The 13,382-nt window shown below is 35.3% G+C and overlaps 1 protein-coding gene and 1 long non-coding RNA gene across 3 annotated transcripts; one reads left to right on the plus strand and one right to left on the minus strand.

Moving 5' to 3' along the window:
• Positions 1–225: 225 nt before the first annotated feature.
• LOC145076844 (18.1 kDa class I heat shock protein-like) lies at positions 226–1,226 on the plus strand. The gene has a single exon (XM_079022642.1). The coding sequence runs from the start codon at positions 470–472 to the stop codon at positions 1,046–1,048; it is 579 nt and encodes a 192-aa protein (XP_078878768.1). The 5' UTR covers positions 226–469; the 3' UTR covers positions 1,049–1,226.
• Positions 1,227–2,084: 858 nt separating this feature from the next.
• Positions 2,085–8,778, minus strand: LOC145076847 (uncharacterized). 2 transcript variants are annotated; one of them, XR_013692828.1, is made up of 3 exons: positions 8,603–8,773; positions 8,316–8,488; positions 2,085–6,824 (listed from the first exon to the last, which is right to left on the minus strand). It is a non-coding gene; the product is annotated as an uncharacterized LOC145076847 (long non-coding RNA). The 2 variants fall into 2 exon arrangements; XR_013692827.1 differs by having other exon boundaries at positions 8,316–8,778.
• Between the last annotated feature and the right edge of the window lie 4,604 nt (positions 8,779–13,382).

Consider the following 13,382-nt stretch of genomic DNA (forward strand, 5'->3'; position numbering starts at 1 on the left):
AAAAAGAAAAAAAAAATACTTCGCAATCTATCAGAGAATTGAAATATCAAAAGATGGAAACAAACACACAATATTTCCCAAACAAAAATGGGAATTAGTCTCGAGTGTATGTTCCTACTAATCTGTGTCAAATAAAAAAATAAGATTAAAAAAAGTTTTATGGATTTTTATTGTATCTTTATTTTATTTTATAAATAAAAAGAAACTTATTTTTACTTCCATACCTGTCTGGAGACTTCTAGATACAGTCTTCTTACTTGCAGTCTCTCGAAAAACACAGATCCTTCTCTTCCTGGTGGAAGACTCCAGAGATCCTTTTCCCATCGCCTATATAAACCCAACATTCCTGATTCAACACAGAACTCGACAATCAAATAAAGGTTGTAGCATATCAAACATACTTCAATTCACTATCTGTTATTCGATTCAATCAACAAAGCCTACTTCTAGAAAGTTAAAACCACAAAAAATGCCGATGTCGAAAATGCATACGACCACATTATTTGCTTTGACAGCATTAATGGCTTTGATTACGATAAGCTTACCTACAAAAACGGAGGCTCTAATCCCCTACAACAGACCTCTTTGGGACATGATGATCCCCGCCGAAGACCCATTCAAGATTCTGGAACATAACGCACTTCATCTTCCGAAAAACCTTGAAACGATCAACCTGGCACGAGCCGACTGGAAGGAGACATCCGGACATCACGAGATATCCTTGGATGTACCTGGGTTGAAGAAGGAGGACATAAAGATCGAGGTTGAAGAGAGCAGAGTCTTGAAGGTGAGCGGAGAGAGGAAGGCTGAGGAGGAAGTCGACGGTGATAAGTGGCATAGGGCGGAAAGGACGAGTGGTAAGTTCTGGAGGCAGTTCCGGTTGCCGGGGAATGTAGACATGGAGAAGATAATGGCACATCTTGAAGACGGTGTGTTGAAGATCAAGGTGCCGAAGTTGGCTCACGAGAAGAAACAATCTAGGGTTATTGATATCATGGGCCAGGAGAGCTCTGGTGGGGACATTAAGGCAACAAAGACTGCTGCGTGAATTTTATCATACATTCAAGATTCTGGTTTGGCTTTCATGTTGTATTGAAGGACGACGTTGGTAAACTGGTAACAGATAATGCATTGTTAATACAGTAATAAACTAGCAAGATCATGCATTGTTAATAATAAACTAGCAGGGGTATCCCGGGCTTCGCCCGGGTCGGTGTGTTCTGAAATGTGTCAATGTTTCACATGATTCACTCCTTCAAATTCTTTTTATTATAGAATGGTATTTGGGAAAACATACAAAGATAAATAACAAATAGATTTGGGAAAACACTTTAGCAATGATAACAAAGTATCTCCATCACCTGTCAAATTAAAAAATTGATGAATTGTTTGTTCATTTTAAACATAAAAGTGTATTACAATAAATTAAAAAAAAAAAAAAAAATCAGCTGGGGAAATATCTCTCTTGTGGTACAGAGACTGATACATAATTTTGAATCCACAGAGCTTTTCTAAAACATGAAACAAAGAGAATGAAATTAATTTTATCCTTCCATAGATAGCAAATCTTGTATGTAGAGAAATCTAACAGTCAACAATGGTAAATACAGCCAATATTTTTCATTTATTTTTTTTTTCATTTTTAACCAGTCATAAACGAAAAATAGACCAAATTTTGACATACTTCAAATCTCTTGAGCATAGTAAACAAAAATGCATAACTAGACGAGCTAATAACCCATTGAAAAATGACATGAAAAATGTGAATGTAATGACATATTAACGAGGGAATGGAACGATTAAATAGAGGTCATACAATAATCTAAAAAAAACTTTTACCTACCTTTAACACTGTATTTTTTAAAAAACGTGATTTAAAAAAAATGCTATTATAAACTTTACCTTTTTATTTCCATTATTATCTACTAAACTGTTAATAAGGTAATATGCAATAATTTACGAAAAATATAAAAAATGAGGTTGAAAAAAGTAAAAGAACAATTATATTTAGAAGCTTCAACATACAACAGATATACATGTAAAGTTGTGTTATATGCATCTCAATGTTAAAAGAAGAAAAAAAATAATAATAAAATATATGTAATCATTAATTCTTTAGTTTTTTTGGAAACAACAAATATCATAAAAAAGGCCATACCTTAGCAAGATGCTAGGGAGGGCAAAGAGTACAAGAAGAAATTACAAACACAAAAAAGGATTGATGCACCATTCAATCCACTGAAAATTACAATGTTCCCTCCTATATTTGATCTATGAAAACACTGTGGATTTCACCAAGTCTGCCACCTTAACCGGAGATATTCTAGATTTTTTGAAGAACCAATCACACCTTGCTTTCCAAATAAGCCATGCCGTCCCGTAACAAATACTAATTAAGCTTTTTCTCTTCTTTGCACACGTCCCCCATTGCGTTGAAAATTTCAATAATTCCTCCACAGATCCAAATTGAACATTTGAGATGTCACACCAACGGAACACCCATTCCCAAACCTGCACAACCATTGGGCATCGTAGAATCACATGGGATGCATCCTCTTCTTCATTTTCGCAATAGGTGCATAGGGGGGATTCTAGTTGAATACCTCGTTTGAGTAGAGCGCATGCGGTTGGTATTCTGTCTAGGTTTGCCCTCCACATAAAGCAAGTCACCTTCAATGTGATCTCATGAATCCATCTTAAGGGAGTCTCCACCAATGGCATGTTCCAGCAATCAATTTTTAATCTAAGAGCATCGACATAGAAAACACCATCACTAGATAGTGTGCACATCCACTTATCTCTTCCATTCATAAGTTGAAAATCACGGACTGTGGTAGTGAGCATGTTAATCTCACTAATCTGATCCACAGTTCTTGGTATTGATTTCCATTCCCAGTTAACGACACCATGCTGAAGACGGTCACTGATTTTACAGTGCTTGTGACATTCTAGTTTGTATGCCTCTGGGAAGGAATTCTTCAGTGGCCAAAACATGGTATCATCTCCGGATCCAATTTTTTTCATTATTACATTATCAATGTCAATTCCAAACTTTTTCAATTCCTCTTGCACTCTGGCCACTCGGTTCCATACTCCAGGTAGTGTCTTCTAGCAGATAAGTTGTGCAGGTTTGTTATGAAGATTATGAATTCCTTTAATAACCTTGCTCCATAGACCTGAATTATCCACTTTGAGCCTCCATATCCACTTCGTAATTAGTGACAGGTTGAGAGCCCTGAGTGAGCCCATTCCTAAGCCGCCAATCTCCTTAGGAGCAGTCACTGATTGCCATGACACCCAATTGATCTTTTTATGCTCGTTCGTACCTCCCCAAAGGAATCTTCGTCTTATGCTTTCCAATTTCTTGATAACACCTGTAGGAGCAACAAACAACGAAAAATAAAAGGTAGGAAGGATGCCAAGAACAACCTTCGCTAATGTTAGACGACCCCCGAGGGATAAGGTCTTAGACTTCCATAGATTCAATCGAGATTAGAATCTATCTTTCACCGGCATCCAATGTCTTTTCTATTTCATGTTTTCCCCTATAGGTACACCAAGGTAAGTGAATGGAAGATCAGACTGTTTACATCCTAGCGGTTCCACCAAGCTTGTTACTTCCTGCCGATCCACACTAATTCCAAATATTCTTGACTTATTGAAGTTTACTTTTAGTCCCGAAGATACATGGAAGCACCGGAGTATTCTTGTAAGGTTTTTTATATTATCATCGCTCCATTCTCCTACGAATAGGGCATCATCTGCATATAGCAGATGTGAGATGCATAGATCACTATTAGGGATTCGCATCCCTCTGAAGATACCTTTCGCACAAGCCTCTTCCATTACAATATGCAACCCTTCTATCGCTATTAGAAAGAGGAGTGGAGATAGAGGATCCCCTTGCCTTATTCCACGGCCCATTCCAAATTCCTTAGTCGGGGACCCGTTAAGTAAGGCCGACAGTGTTGGGATTTTTAAACAGCTTTGTATCCATCCCCTCCATTTTCCACGGCCCATTCCAAATTCCCAATTGACCGAGTCGAAGGCTTTATTAAAGTCTACCTTAAACAGTAGCATCTTTTCTTTCGATTTTTTTTGCCCATGAGCACATTTCATTGATTATTAATAGTCCTTCCAGAATATTCCGACCTTCAAGGAAGGCCAATTGTACATCTCCAATACACCCACCAATGACGCTTTTTAGCCTACTAGATAGCAGTTTTGCAATGATCTTGTACATGCTACCAATGAGGCTTATCGGTTGGTAATCCCCAACTGTGAGCGGGTCCTTCATCTTCAGGACAAGGGTAATAAATGAGGCATTACATCCCCTGTTGATGTCTCCGTATCTTTCAAAGTGCTTGACCACATTCACTATGTCGTGCTTCATTATCTCCCAATCTCGTTTTATAAGTTTGAATGAGAAGCCGTCAGGGCCTGGGATTTTTTCATTCCCACATGCCCATATTGCCTCTTTTATTTCTTCAATTGTGAACGGGGCTTCAATACTTGAGCTTGCCAGCAGGTCTAAGGTAGAGAAACGGGAGCTAAAGAACTTTGGTTTGGATGGCCACCTTTCTCGAAATTTCTCGTGATAAACACAGAAAGTCTCCGATTTTATTGTTTCTGGGTCTGTAATTCATTGGTTATCGATAAGCAAACCTGCAATCCTATTCTTTTTCTTTTTGTTATTGACAAAACCATGGAAGAAGGATGAATTCTCATCTCTATCAATTACCCACTTAATCTTTTCCCTTTGTTTGATGTCATAGACCATGAACCTCTCCATTTTCGCTATTTTTTGGAAGCCTTCCCTCCTTTCACTTATCTCACCTTCCGAAAGCATTCGTTCTTTTGCTATTAGTTCAATCTCATGAACTCTTCTTTTTGTTTCCTGCAATTCTTTCACTTCCTTAGGATGATCTGTAGCTCGCCATTTCTTTATCCCATTTTTTAGATACTTCAATTTCACCATCATATACATATTTGGAGCACCGAACATAGGTCTTTTTTACAACCTCATTGAAACCTTCTCGATTGAGCCAAGAATTAAATAACCGGAATGGGGGTTTCCGAAAATCCGGAAAGGATGTCTGGAGGATTATCGGGCTATGATTTGATAGTTCTCTTGGAAGGGCAGTGACTGAGGTAGACGGAAAAACATTGGTAAAAGTTGCTATATACCAGGAACCTGTTGAGTTTACTAAGCTTCATGTCAGTATGGCAAAAAAAGTATATCTGCTCCCCCCCCCCCCCCATTCTAATGTCTTGAAGGCCTGCTTCAGAGATGAATCTGTTGAAATAGAATGCTGAGGAGTGAAAGAATTGAGAGTTAATTCGTTCATCAAGTCTTTTAAATGTGTTAAAATCCCCAAATAAGACCCATGTTCCTTGTCTCTCCTTCTTCGACTGTAGCAATTCTTCCCATAATTTTTTGTTTTCAACTAGGTCGTGAGGACCATATACGTTGACAACTATCGTATCCCCTGGGATCCATTCCCAATCACCGATTGTTATCAGGAAATGGTTTGATTTGATTATTTCCTTTACCTCAAAAATGTTCACGTCCCATATGCTCAACAGTCCACCTGATCTGCCAGATGATTTAATTGAAGAGAAACCAAAATCGTCTGAATCCCAGCACCCATGTACATCGATAGCATCAGTGTTTGTCAATTGAGTTTCTTGGAGTCCCAGGAATGATATTTTATTACGCACCTTAAGTCGCTTCACCTAACTGAATTTGTGTGTCTCACCGATTCCCCTCACATTCAGACCGACACAATTCATTGAGGTATAAAGCTCTCACCTTCTTCTCTAATGGCTTCATGAAGGATAGGATCATCGGGGCTAATGTCAAATCCCAATTCCTTTCCTATTTCAGCTGTTTTAACTAGTTCCGACGTCTGGAGGTTTTGGGGACTCCCTTCTGTATTCATGTTTTGGTGCAGAGGAGGGGTATTAATGTCAGTTTGGTTTTCTTCAAATGGTGCAGGAGGGGATTCTGGCAGAGGAATTGTATGAGGTAGGGGGCATCATCATCCAATTCCATCATCGGGGTGATACTGGGGGTTAAGTTATCACATTCCAAAGCCCGTCTCCTCTTCCCATTGGATCTACCGACCTTAAACATTTAGGCTTCGCAGTTTTATGCAATTAGAGATGGACACCATCAACTATCTTGATATAATAAAAGAAGATACTTATAGGTGGTAGCTTCAAAGTATTTTTTTAGCAGGCTTAGTCGACTCCCCATCACCATACATGATGCCATATGAAATCTGCATTTGTTTTTTTCCACAGCACTACAAAAAAAACCGAGATTACCCCCTCTGTTATAAAACCTTTTACAAGTAAACACATCCAACCTCAACATTCAACCTTTGAAAAAAAATCGTGAGGTGTTCGAGTTTGTGACCAGAAAATGGAAAAATGAGACATACCTTGTAAGTAATTTACTAACTTTAGTAACAAAGAGCAAATCATTTTTATTATACATCACATGATCATTCTATTTTCCTTGAATTTACAGTCCTCTTGAGAAAAAAAAACAACGTGTTGTTAAAGGGCATTGTAACTTAGCTGTCATATATTATTATTATTGGTAAGAAAATGTAAGTACAATTCTATTTTCTAAAGGGATTAGAATCACATGAATGAAGTTAATGTAGAATTACCTGAATTTTTTTGGCATCCTTGCAGTAAAACTGAAGCCGACATCATTTACACCTATTTTCAAAACTTCAATCATCTTAGCATACAACTCTTTTCCCTCTTTTACCCCTCCAGTTTTACTTTCCCATGAAGCTCTTTATAAATGCCTAAAATAAATAATATGTAATTACCAAGAAAGTTTACCAAATTCAACTGCCAGTGAATATGTAATATATTTCACATAATTGATTGATTTACATTTTTAAATACAAATTAGAAATTAACATTTATTTGTATAAAGCTAAACAATTTAAATCCCCAAAAAATAGACTTAGTAGAAAATAAATCTTAATTGAATTAAAAATCATACATATCTACAAGAATATCGAAGTCAGATCTTGAAAACCCCTGCATCAATACATTAAAAAGCATCAACCAATAAAAAAAGTGTAAAAATCTCATGAACCTTTGCTAGATTTGTGTTAATTTCTAGCACAACAGCTAAAGAAACACATGGGCAAGATAACACTAAACTAATCACTAAAAATTAGAAACATTAAATGTTTTTACCTGCTTGGTAAGTAAATAAATTAAGCTTTATGCATATATGAGTTCCAATAAAAAGAAATTAAGGCAAGAATTCAAACTACATGAATATAATGGTAGGAGATAAACAGAAGACCTAATTTTTGAAACAACCCATTATACCCCTGCATTCTAGATACAATTTTTAACTGACTTAAACCCATGACAACCACTTTCAAGAAGCAAACTATAAAAAATAAATGATACTATATGTAAAACACCGCCACAATTTTACTGTTTAAAGCATCTTTTTTTGTGAAGGGTACCCCCAAAGGAACTTTCTATACTTCATACAATGTCCAATTATTGAAATAGTAAATGTAAACTTATCGAGATTACCATTTTCTCCTCCATTTCTTTATAAATCACATTACCATCATCCAAAGCTCTCACTTTACAAAACCCATCAATCACAGGTTGTAAGTGAATTCTTTAGAGGCAACAAACCCCAAGTATAGTTGAAAGAAACGGAACACAAAATGCTTATAAAAGGAAGCAAGTAAGTCGAGAGAAAATTTAAAATTAAGAAATATCAGGTAACTACATGGAATCTGAAATGTTGGAATCGTTAAGTGAATAACGGAAATACCAAGAATACGTGGAATGAAAACCAGATAGGCATCAATCTTTTCCTTAACATTGGCCCAATTTTGTCATTTCCATTAGTTGAACCATCTGTGAGAGGCTAAAAAAATTAACACCACATTTTCCTTATTCTTATACTTCGAAAAAAGAAAATTATTATAGACTGGTGATTGGTTATCTGATTCTTATACTTCACATGGGCTCATGGTTTTAAGCCAATAGACTGGTGATTGGCTATTTGATTCTTGTAGAGTTACATGTCAATTAAAAAAAAATCTAAACTTGGATAAAAAGATTTAGACAAAAAAATTTAGAGACCTGGTTCAAGCATTCTATCGAGCAGTCGGAATGCATAATGAAAGTTTCCTAAAAATCACCCCAGTTACATGAATAGTTGTCTCCTAATTCAATATCAAAAGAAATTGACAGAACACAGGAAAAAAAGATGGTGTTCTATGTCAAAAAAATAAACTCAAATGCTAATATACCTGATTGGGTAACAGGTCACAGAAGTCGCCATGTCGTTTCTTTTGCTTCTTCTGGTTGTCCTGATACAGACAATACACAGGTAAGATACGCAATCCTTGAAGTAGTTTATCCCACAGTGGTAATCCATCTGAAAATCAACCCCTTGTCGCTTGAGGAACTCAATCGAGTAAAACTGTGTTGGATCAAAAACCACAGTGTAATGAGAAACGAACTCGAATAGCAACAAAATAATATTGACTGAGTGATAGAGAAGATGGTGAGGAAGCGAAGGAGGGAAGTGGGCTACTTATGTATAAAACATCAGCTGATGGAGGTTGAATGGAATACGGAAAGCAGAACAATGGAAGAATGAGATGCAGCGAAGTTGTAGAAGGAGAGGGAAGCAACCGATGGTGACCTTCTATGATGAAACAATGAAATCGATCAGAAGAGATAAATGAGTAGTATATGAGGCGGTGGAGAGAATCAAAATAAATTAGTGGGTGACGAAGGGTGTGTTTGGCTTAGCTCAAAAATCTTTTCCAAAAAGTTACAAAAAGTTAGGATTTCCTGACTTTTTCGAAAAGATGATTTTTCTTGTATTAAAATTCCAAAAGTTCTTAGTTTGCCAAACATCTTTTTGTTTTTTTTCTTTTACAAAAAGGACTTTTAGCTATGAAAAGCTAAGCCAAACACCCCCGAAATCGGTGAAGGGAACGTGGAAGAAAAAGAATTGGAGTAGGCCAGAACATAACAGGTAGCGGTGATAGATTTTGAAAAAAAAAATCAAAAAGTTAAAAAGTTCAATGAATAGGAATAGAGTAAGAACCAAATTGCAATTTCAATAAACAATGTGACCAATTTAGATATTCAACAAATATGTGGACCTATTCCCTTAGGACCTGTTCCTAAGGGTGGACAATTATATATATATATATATATATATATATATATATATATATATATATATATATATATATATATATAATGTATTGTTAACACCTTTGGATCACTGGCTATCAACTTTAGCCTGACGTTTGAGGAATATTAATTAATAACTGTAGTGACACACATTAGTACTACCACTAAACATGGATCATGACAACAGAAGTTTATGCTAATTTCTCCACAAGGATTACCAAGTTATGATAGTTTGTTGCCACCGAAAATACAGAAACCTCATATCTATATATCAATCATAAAAAATATATAACATGGGCATAGATCTTAATAAAGGTTTTGAGTACACATCTTTTTCTTATTCTTTAATTCGACCAGGAAGCTGAACCGAATATAAGACAGTGATTCCATTACGGGCTTGCAAACAAACTCTTTACAAGGAACATGTATTACTATAAATAGCAGTTTTGGGCGAAGCAACAAAAGAATTCAGTTGGGAGAAAAAACATGTACAATAATAATTCAATATTCTAGTATAAATCAAGTTGCATTTTTCGGATTGATAACTCCCAAGATCACCCTAGTGAAAGTTGACAGTAGAGTGTATAAATCAGTTTGAAATGTTTCACAGGCTTTATAAGTAGACCTTTTTGAGGCCATCGATACTTTTTAGCTATTGGAAAAGGAATGATTATAAGACATAGTAGAGTGTATACTATCAAGTAAAACCAAAATATAAACAACAATGGCGCTTGCCTTTTGAAAGTCTGCACAAACTTTAAGCTCACTCACTCGGTAGTACTCAATACTAACAAAAAATGTAAGCAACCAGAAAAATGATATGTTGAAGTGGAATGAATATTTAATATATATATATATATATATATATATATATATATATATAAGTAGAATCCCTTCAACATGAATATGTAAACGATGAAATAAAATCTCTATGAACATTGATTCACTTAGAGTCCACTTTTCTTCACAACTAGAAACAAGTTTACAAGCCTTATTGGGTTGAACAATGTGGATGCACCAAAATGTGAGGATCCTTCTTGCATAATATCTTTTTGAATCGATGGTCCATTTCTATGTTAAACATCACTTCTACAAGTTGATATAGATAGTTCTTTATAAACCTGAGCTCGACACTTTACTAGTAACTTGTACGTGATCCGGACTTGTGACAGTAATAACATCGAAAAGTTATATTACATAAATTTTATGTGCTACTCTAATGTACCTATAAACATACTCCATTAGTTCTACAAAGATATATATTGTATTAGAGACCGTAGAACACTTTCTACGTACCACATTAATTCACAAGACCACATTAATTAATCACAGATTCCACAAAACTGAAAACACAAGGATTTTTGTGAGATGGGACTAGAAATTTAGGTATATCCGTGTAATCACTCGCTCACCCTTTACCACAAAATTTGAGTTAAATAATTCAAGAACGCCCTGCATGCAAGAAAGAAAAAAAGAAAAAGAAATTGTTCTAACCGAAAGAGATTGCTAAAAAATACGACTTTTTGTTTGTCGCTTATAATAGGGACTAGGGAACCCTTATATCTTTCTAACATTGGTATTATATAGTAAAGTCTCTAACTGCAATAGTGACCGTATTATGTAAATGATACCATTTTCTTTAAAATCATTTCTCAACCTCGGGAGTAACTATATGGATCACTTTATCCACTGCAATTGGTACACGCTCAACATACTGCAATGAAGTTCATTTAAATTTAAATAGAAAAAAACTTTTGAAACAATAAAGTGATTAAACAAAAGGGGCAGTTAAAAGAGAAAATGATTCTAAAACCTTCTTTTTTGCTTTCGTCATCTTCATTGTCCGTACTCTTCTCTACTTTAGTAGATAACACAATTTACGTAAATCAAAAGACTAATGAGTTACATACTTACATGGGTTTTGACTTGGTAAAATATTTCAAACACATTTTCAGGCTCTGTTTATAACACGCCTTCCTTACTATCACTACTTCAAGATGGGAGGTACCATCCTAGTAGTGTTTTCCCAACTGTCTTCGGACCTATATGCTGAAAGCAATGAATGCAATCATTTCAATACATCAAAGGTCATCAGGAGAAACCAAACCTTATCAAATAACACACTAGTGACTAAAATCGATTCTAAATCAAATATCATAAATCATCAACCATGAAAACTCATCATGAGCTTTCAAAACCAAACCAAATCTTAATTAAAATATCCAAATTTCCTTTATCACTAAAATCTCTAGAACTCACCAAGAGTAACCACTTAAATCAAAGCAAATAAAAACAAATAAGTAGCAATACCATTCGTTTCTTTAAAAATTTATTTGATATTGTTTAACACTTGGCAAGCTATTGTTTAGATTATTGGTGTTCCCTTTTAAAAAGAACTGTAAAATGTTGGGAACTTATCCAATCATGTTCAACACCTTTTCCTTTCAAAGACTTGCTGATTCACATAAAACACATCGCATAAACATTATATTCATCATTGTACCGAGAAAATTCGCATTTACTCTCCTAGTTAGTTAGTGATTACTAACTATTAATTTGGTTCACGTCCCACGATACTCTCCAACCTACCACACGTACGAACCTATTCAGAAAATATAGAAAGTTCCTTTGAATTTATATGGACTTATTATAACATCCGCAATGTCGGTGCTTTATTCAACCATTAACCGAATCATGTAACTCTTTCTTACCCGATTCATCGAGTATCATAATACAACTACTAAATGGATTAACCTTGTAAATCGTTCGTTCGATTGATATCCTTTAGTTACTCCATAAATTAGAGTTTATAAGCCTCGTTGACCGGATTAAGAATCCTGCCGAGGAATTCAACAATAAAAGGTGTCGTTGAGTTTATAATAGCACCATATTATAAATCGACAATTCAATTTAGGTATTGACCCTCATTTTATACTCATGGTATCGTAAATAAAGAATCAAATAACTAAATAGTGAAATAATCATTTGTAGAAGTACTTCTATATGTAAACTGACGTTAATATGTACTTCTATAATTGCACGTCACTACGCATTCGCTTACAAATTTCGCTACAAAAGTGTTTAATGAATGACGAATGAGTGGTATTTATAGGTTGACTGGTCGGTGGATATGATGGGTTTTGAGCATTCTAACACTCCTATGATACATGCAACCCTAGAAACCTTGGATTTATGTTTTCTCTAATATTCATGCAAATTTGATTTTTCCAAGGTTCTCATCCTAACTAGCATGGCATGGGATACTTGTAATCTAAAAATTAGTAGAAGGACATACCTTTCTTGTATCTTGGATTCTATAAGACCTTGTGAGCCTAGCACCCCAAATGTGATGCCTCAAATGTTTCACACAACACCACAACTCTTGGAATAGCTTGAAAAAAGAACATTTTCACTCAAAATCGACTAGCCCTCTTTGTTCTTGTCTTAGTGCACCATTTTGCTTACCATGAGTTTCTTTTTATAGTGTGTTAAATGTATGGTTACACAATGTAAACTCTAATGTGCATGGGTTTTCATTTCCCCCATGATCCATGGGTTTTAACCTCCATGGTGCATCCATGGTGCACCCAATGGGTCCTAGCCCAATCTAGTGAATCACGGACCATAAGCCCACTATATAAGAATGAATGATTTACAAATCAATTCCCATATATTTAATTAGCCTCTTTTTTATCACAAAATTAATTCCAAATTAATTCTTGATCAATACTAATTAAATAATATGACTAATATATTAGAACTTATAATATATTAACAAACCATAAGTGTCCCTTTTCTCATTTTGTCTATCCAATTGTTATGATGTCATGCAACCCAAATGGACCATGCCAAATCGGGTCAAGTACATACTAAATATAGCTATGGACTTAGACACCTCATCCAACAATCTCCTACTTGGATAAGTCTAATAACTATAGTTACAGGTATGATTTCAAGAATCGACCAGCAATTGTAGCTCTTTCAAGGTCTTGCAGAACTAAGATGATGATGCACCATTTAAGATAAGTGGTCATATAATCCTCTTTTCTATATATCAGTCGGACAAATACATGGAACAATGTCGTACTTATTCTCCAGCAGTTTGTTTCCCGATTTCCGATTTGTTTGACATAGAACTAAACTAAACACATCAATTTGGTTCTGAC

Source organism: Lactuca serriola, chromosome 9 (assembly GCF_051521515.1).
Source record: "Lactuca serriola cultivar US96UC23 chromosome 9, Lser_US96UC23_V15, whole genome shotgun sequence".
Taxonomy (NCBI): Eukaryota; Viridiplantae; Streptophyta; class Magnoliopsida; order Asterales; family Asteraceae; genus Lactuca; species Lactuca serriola.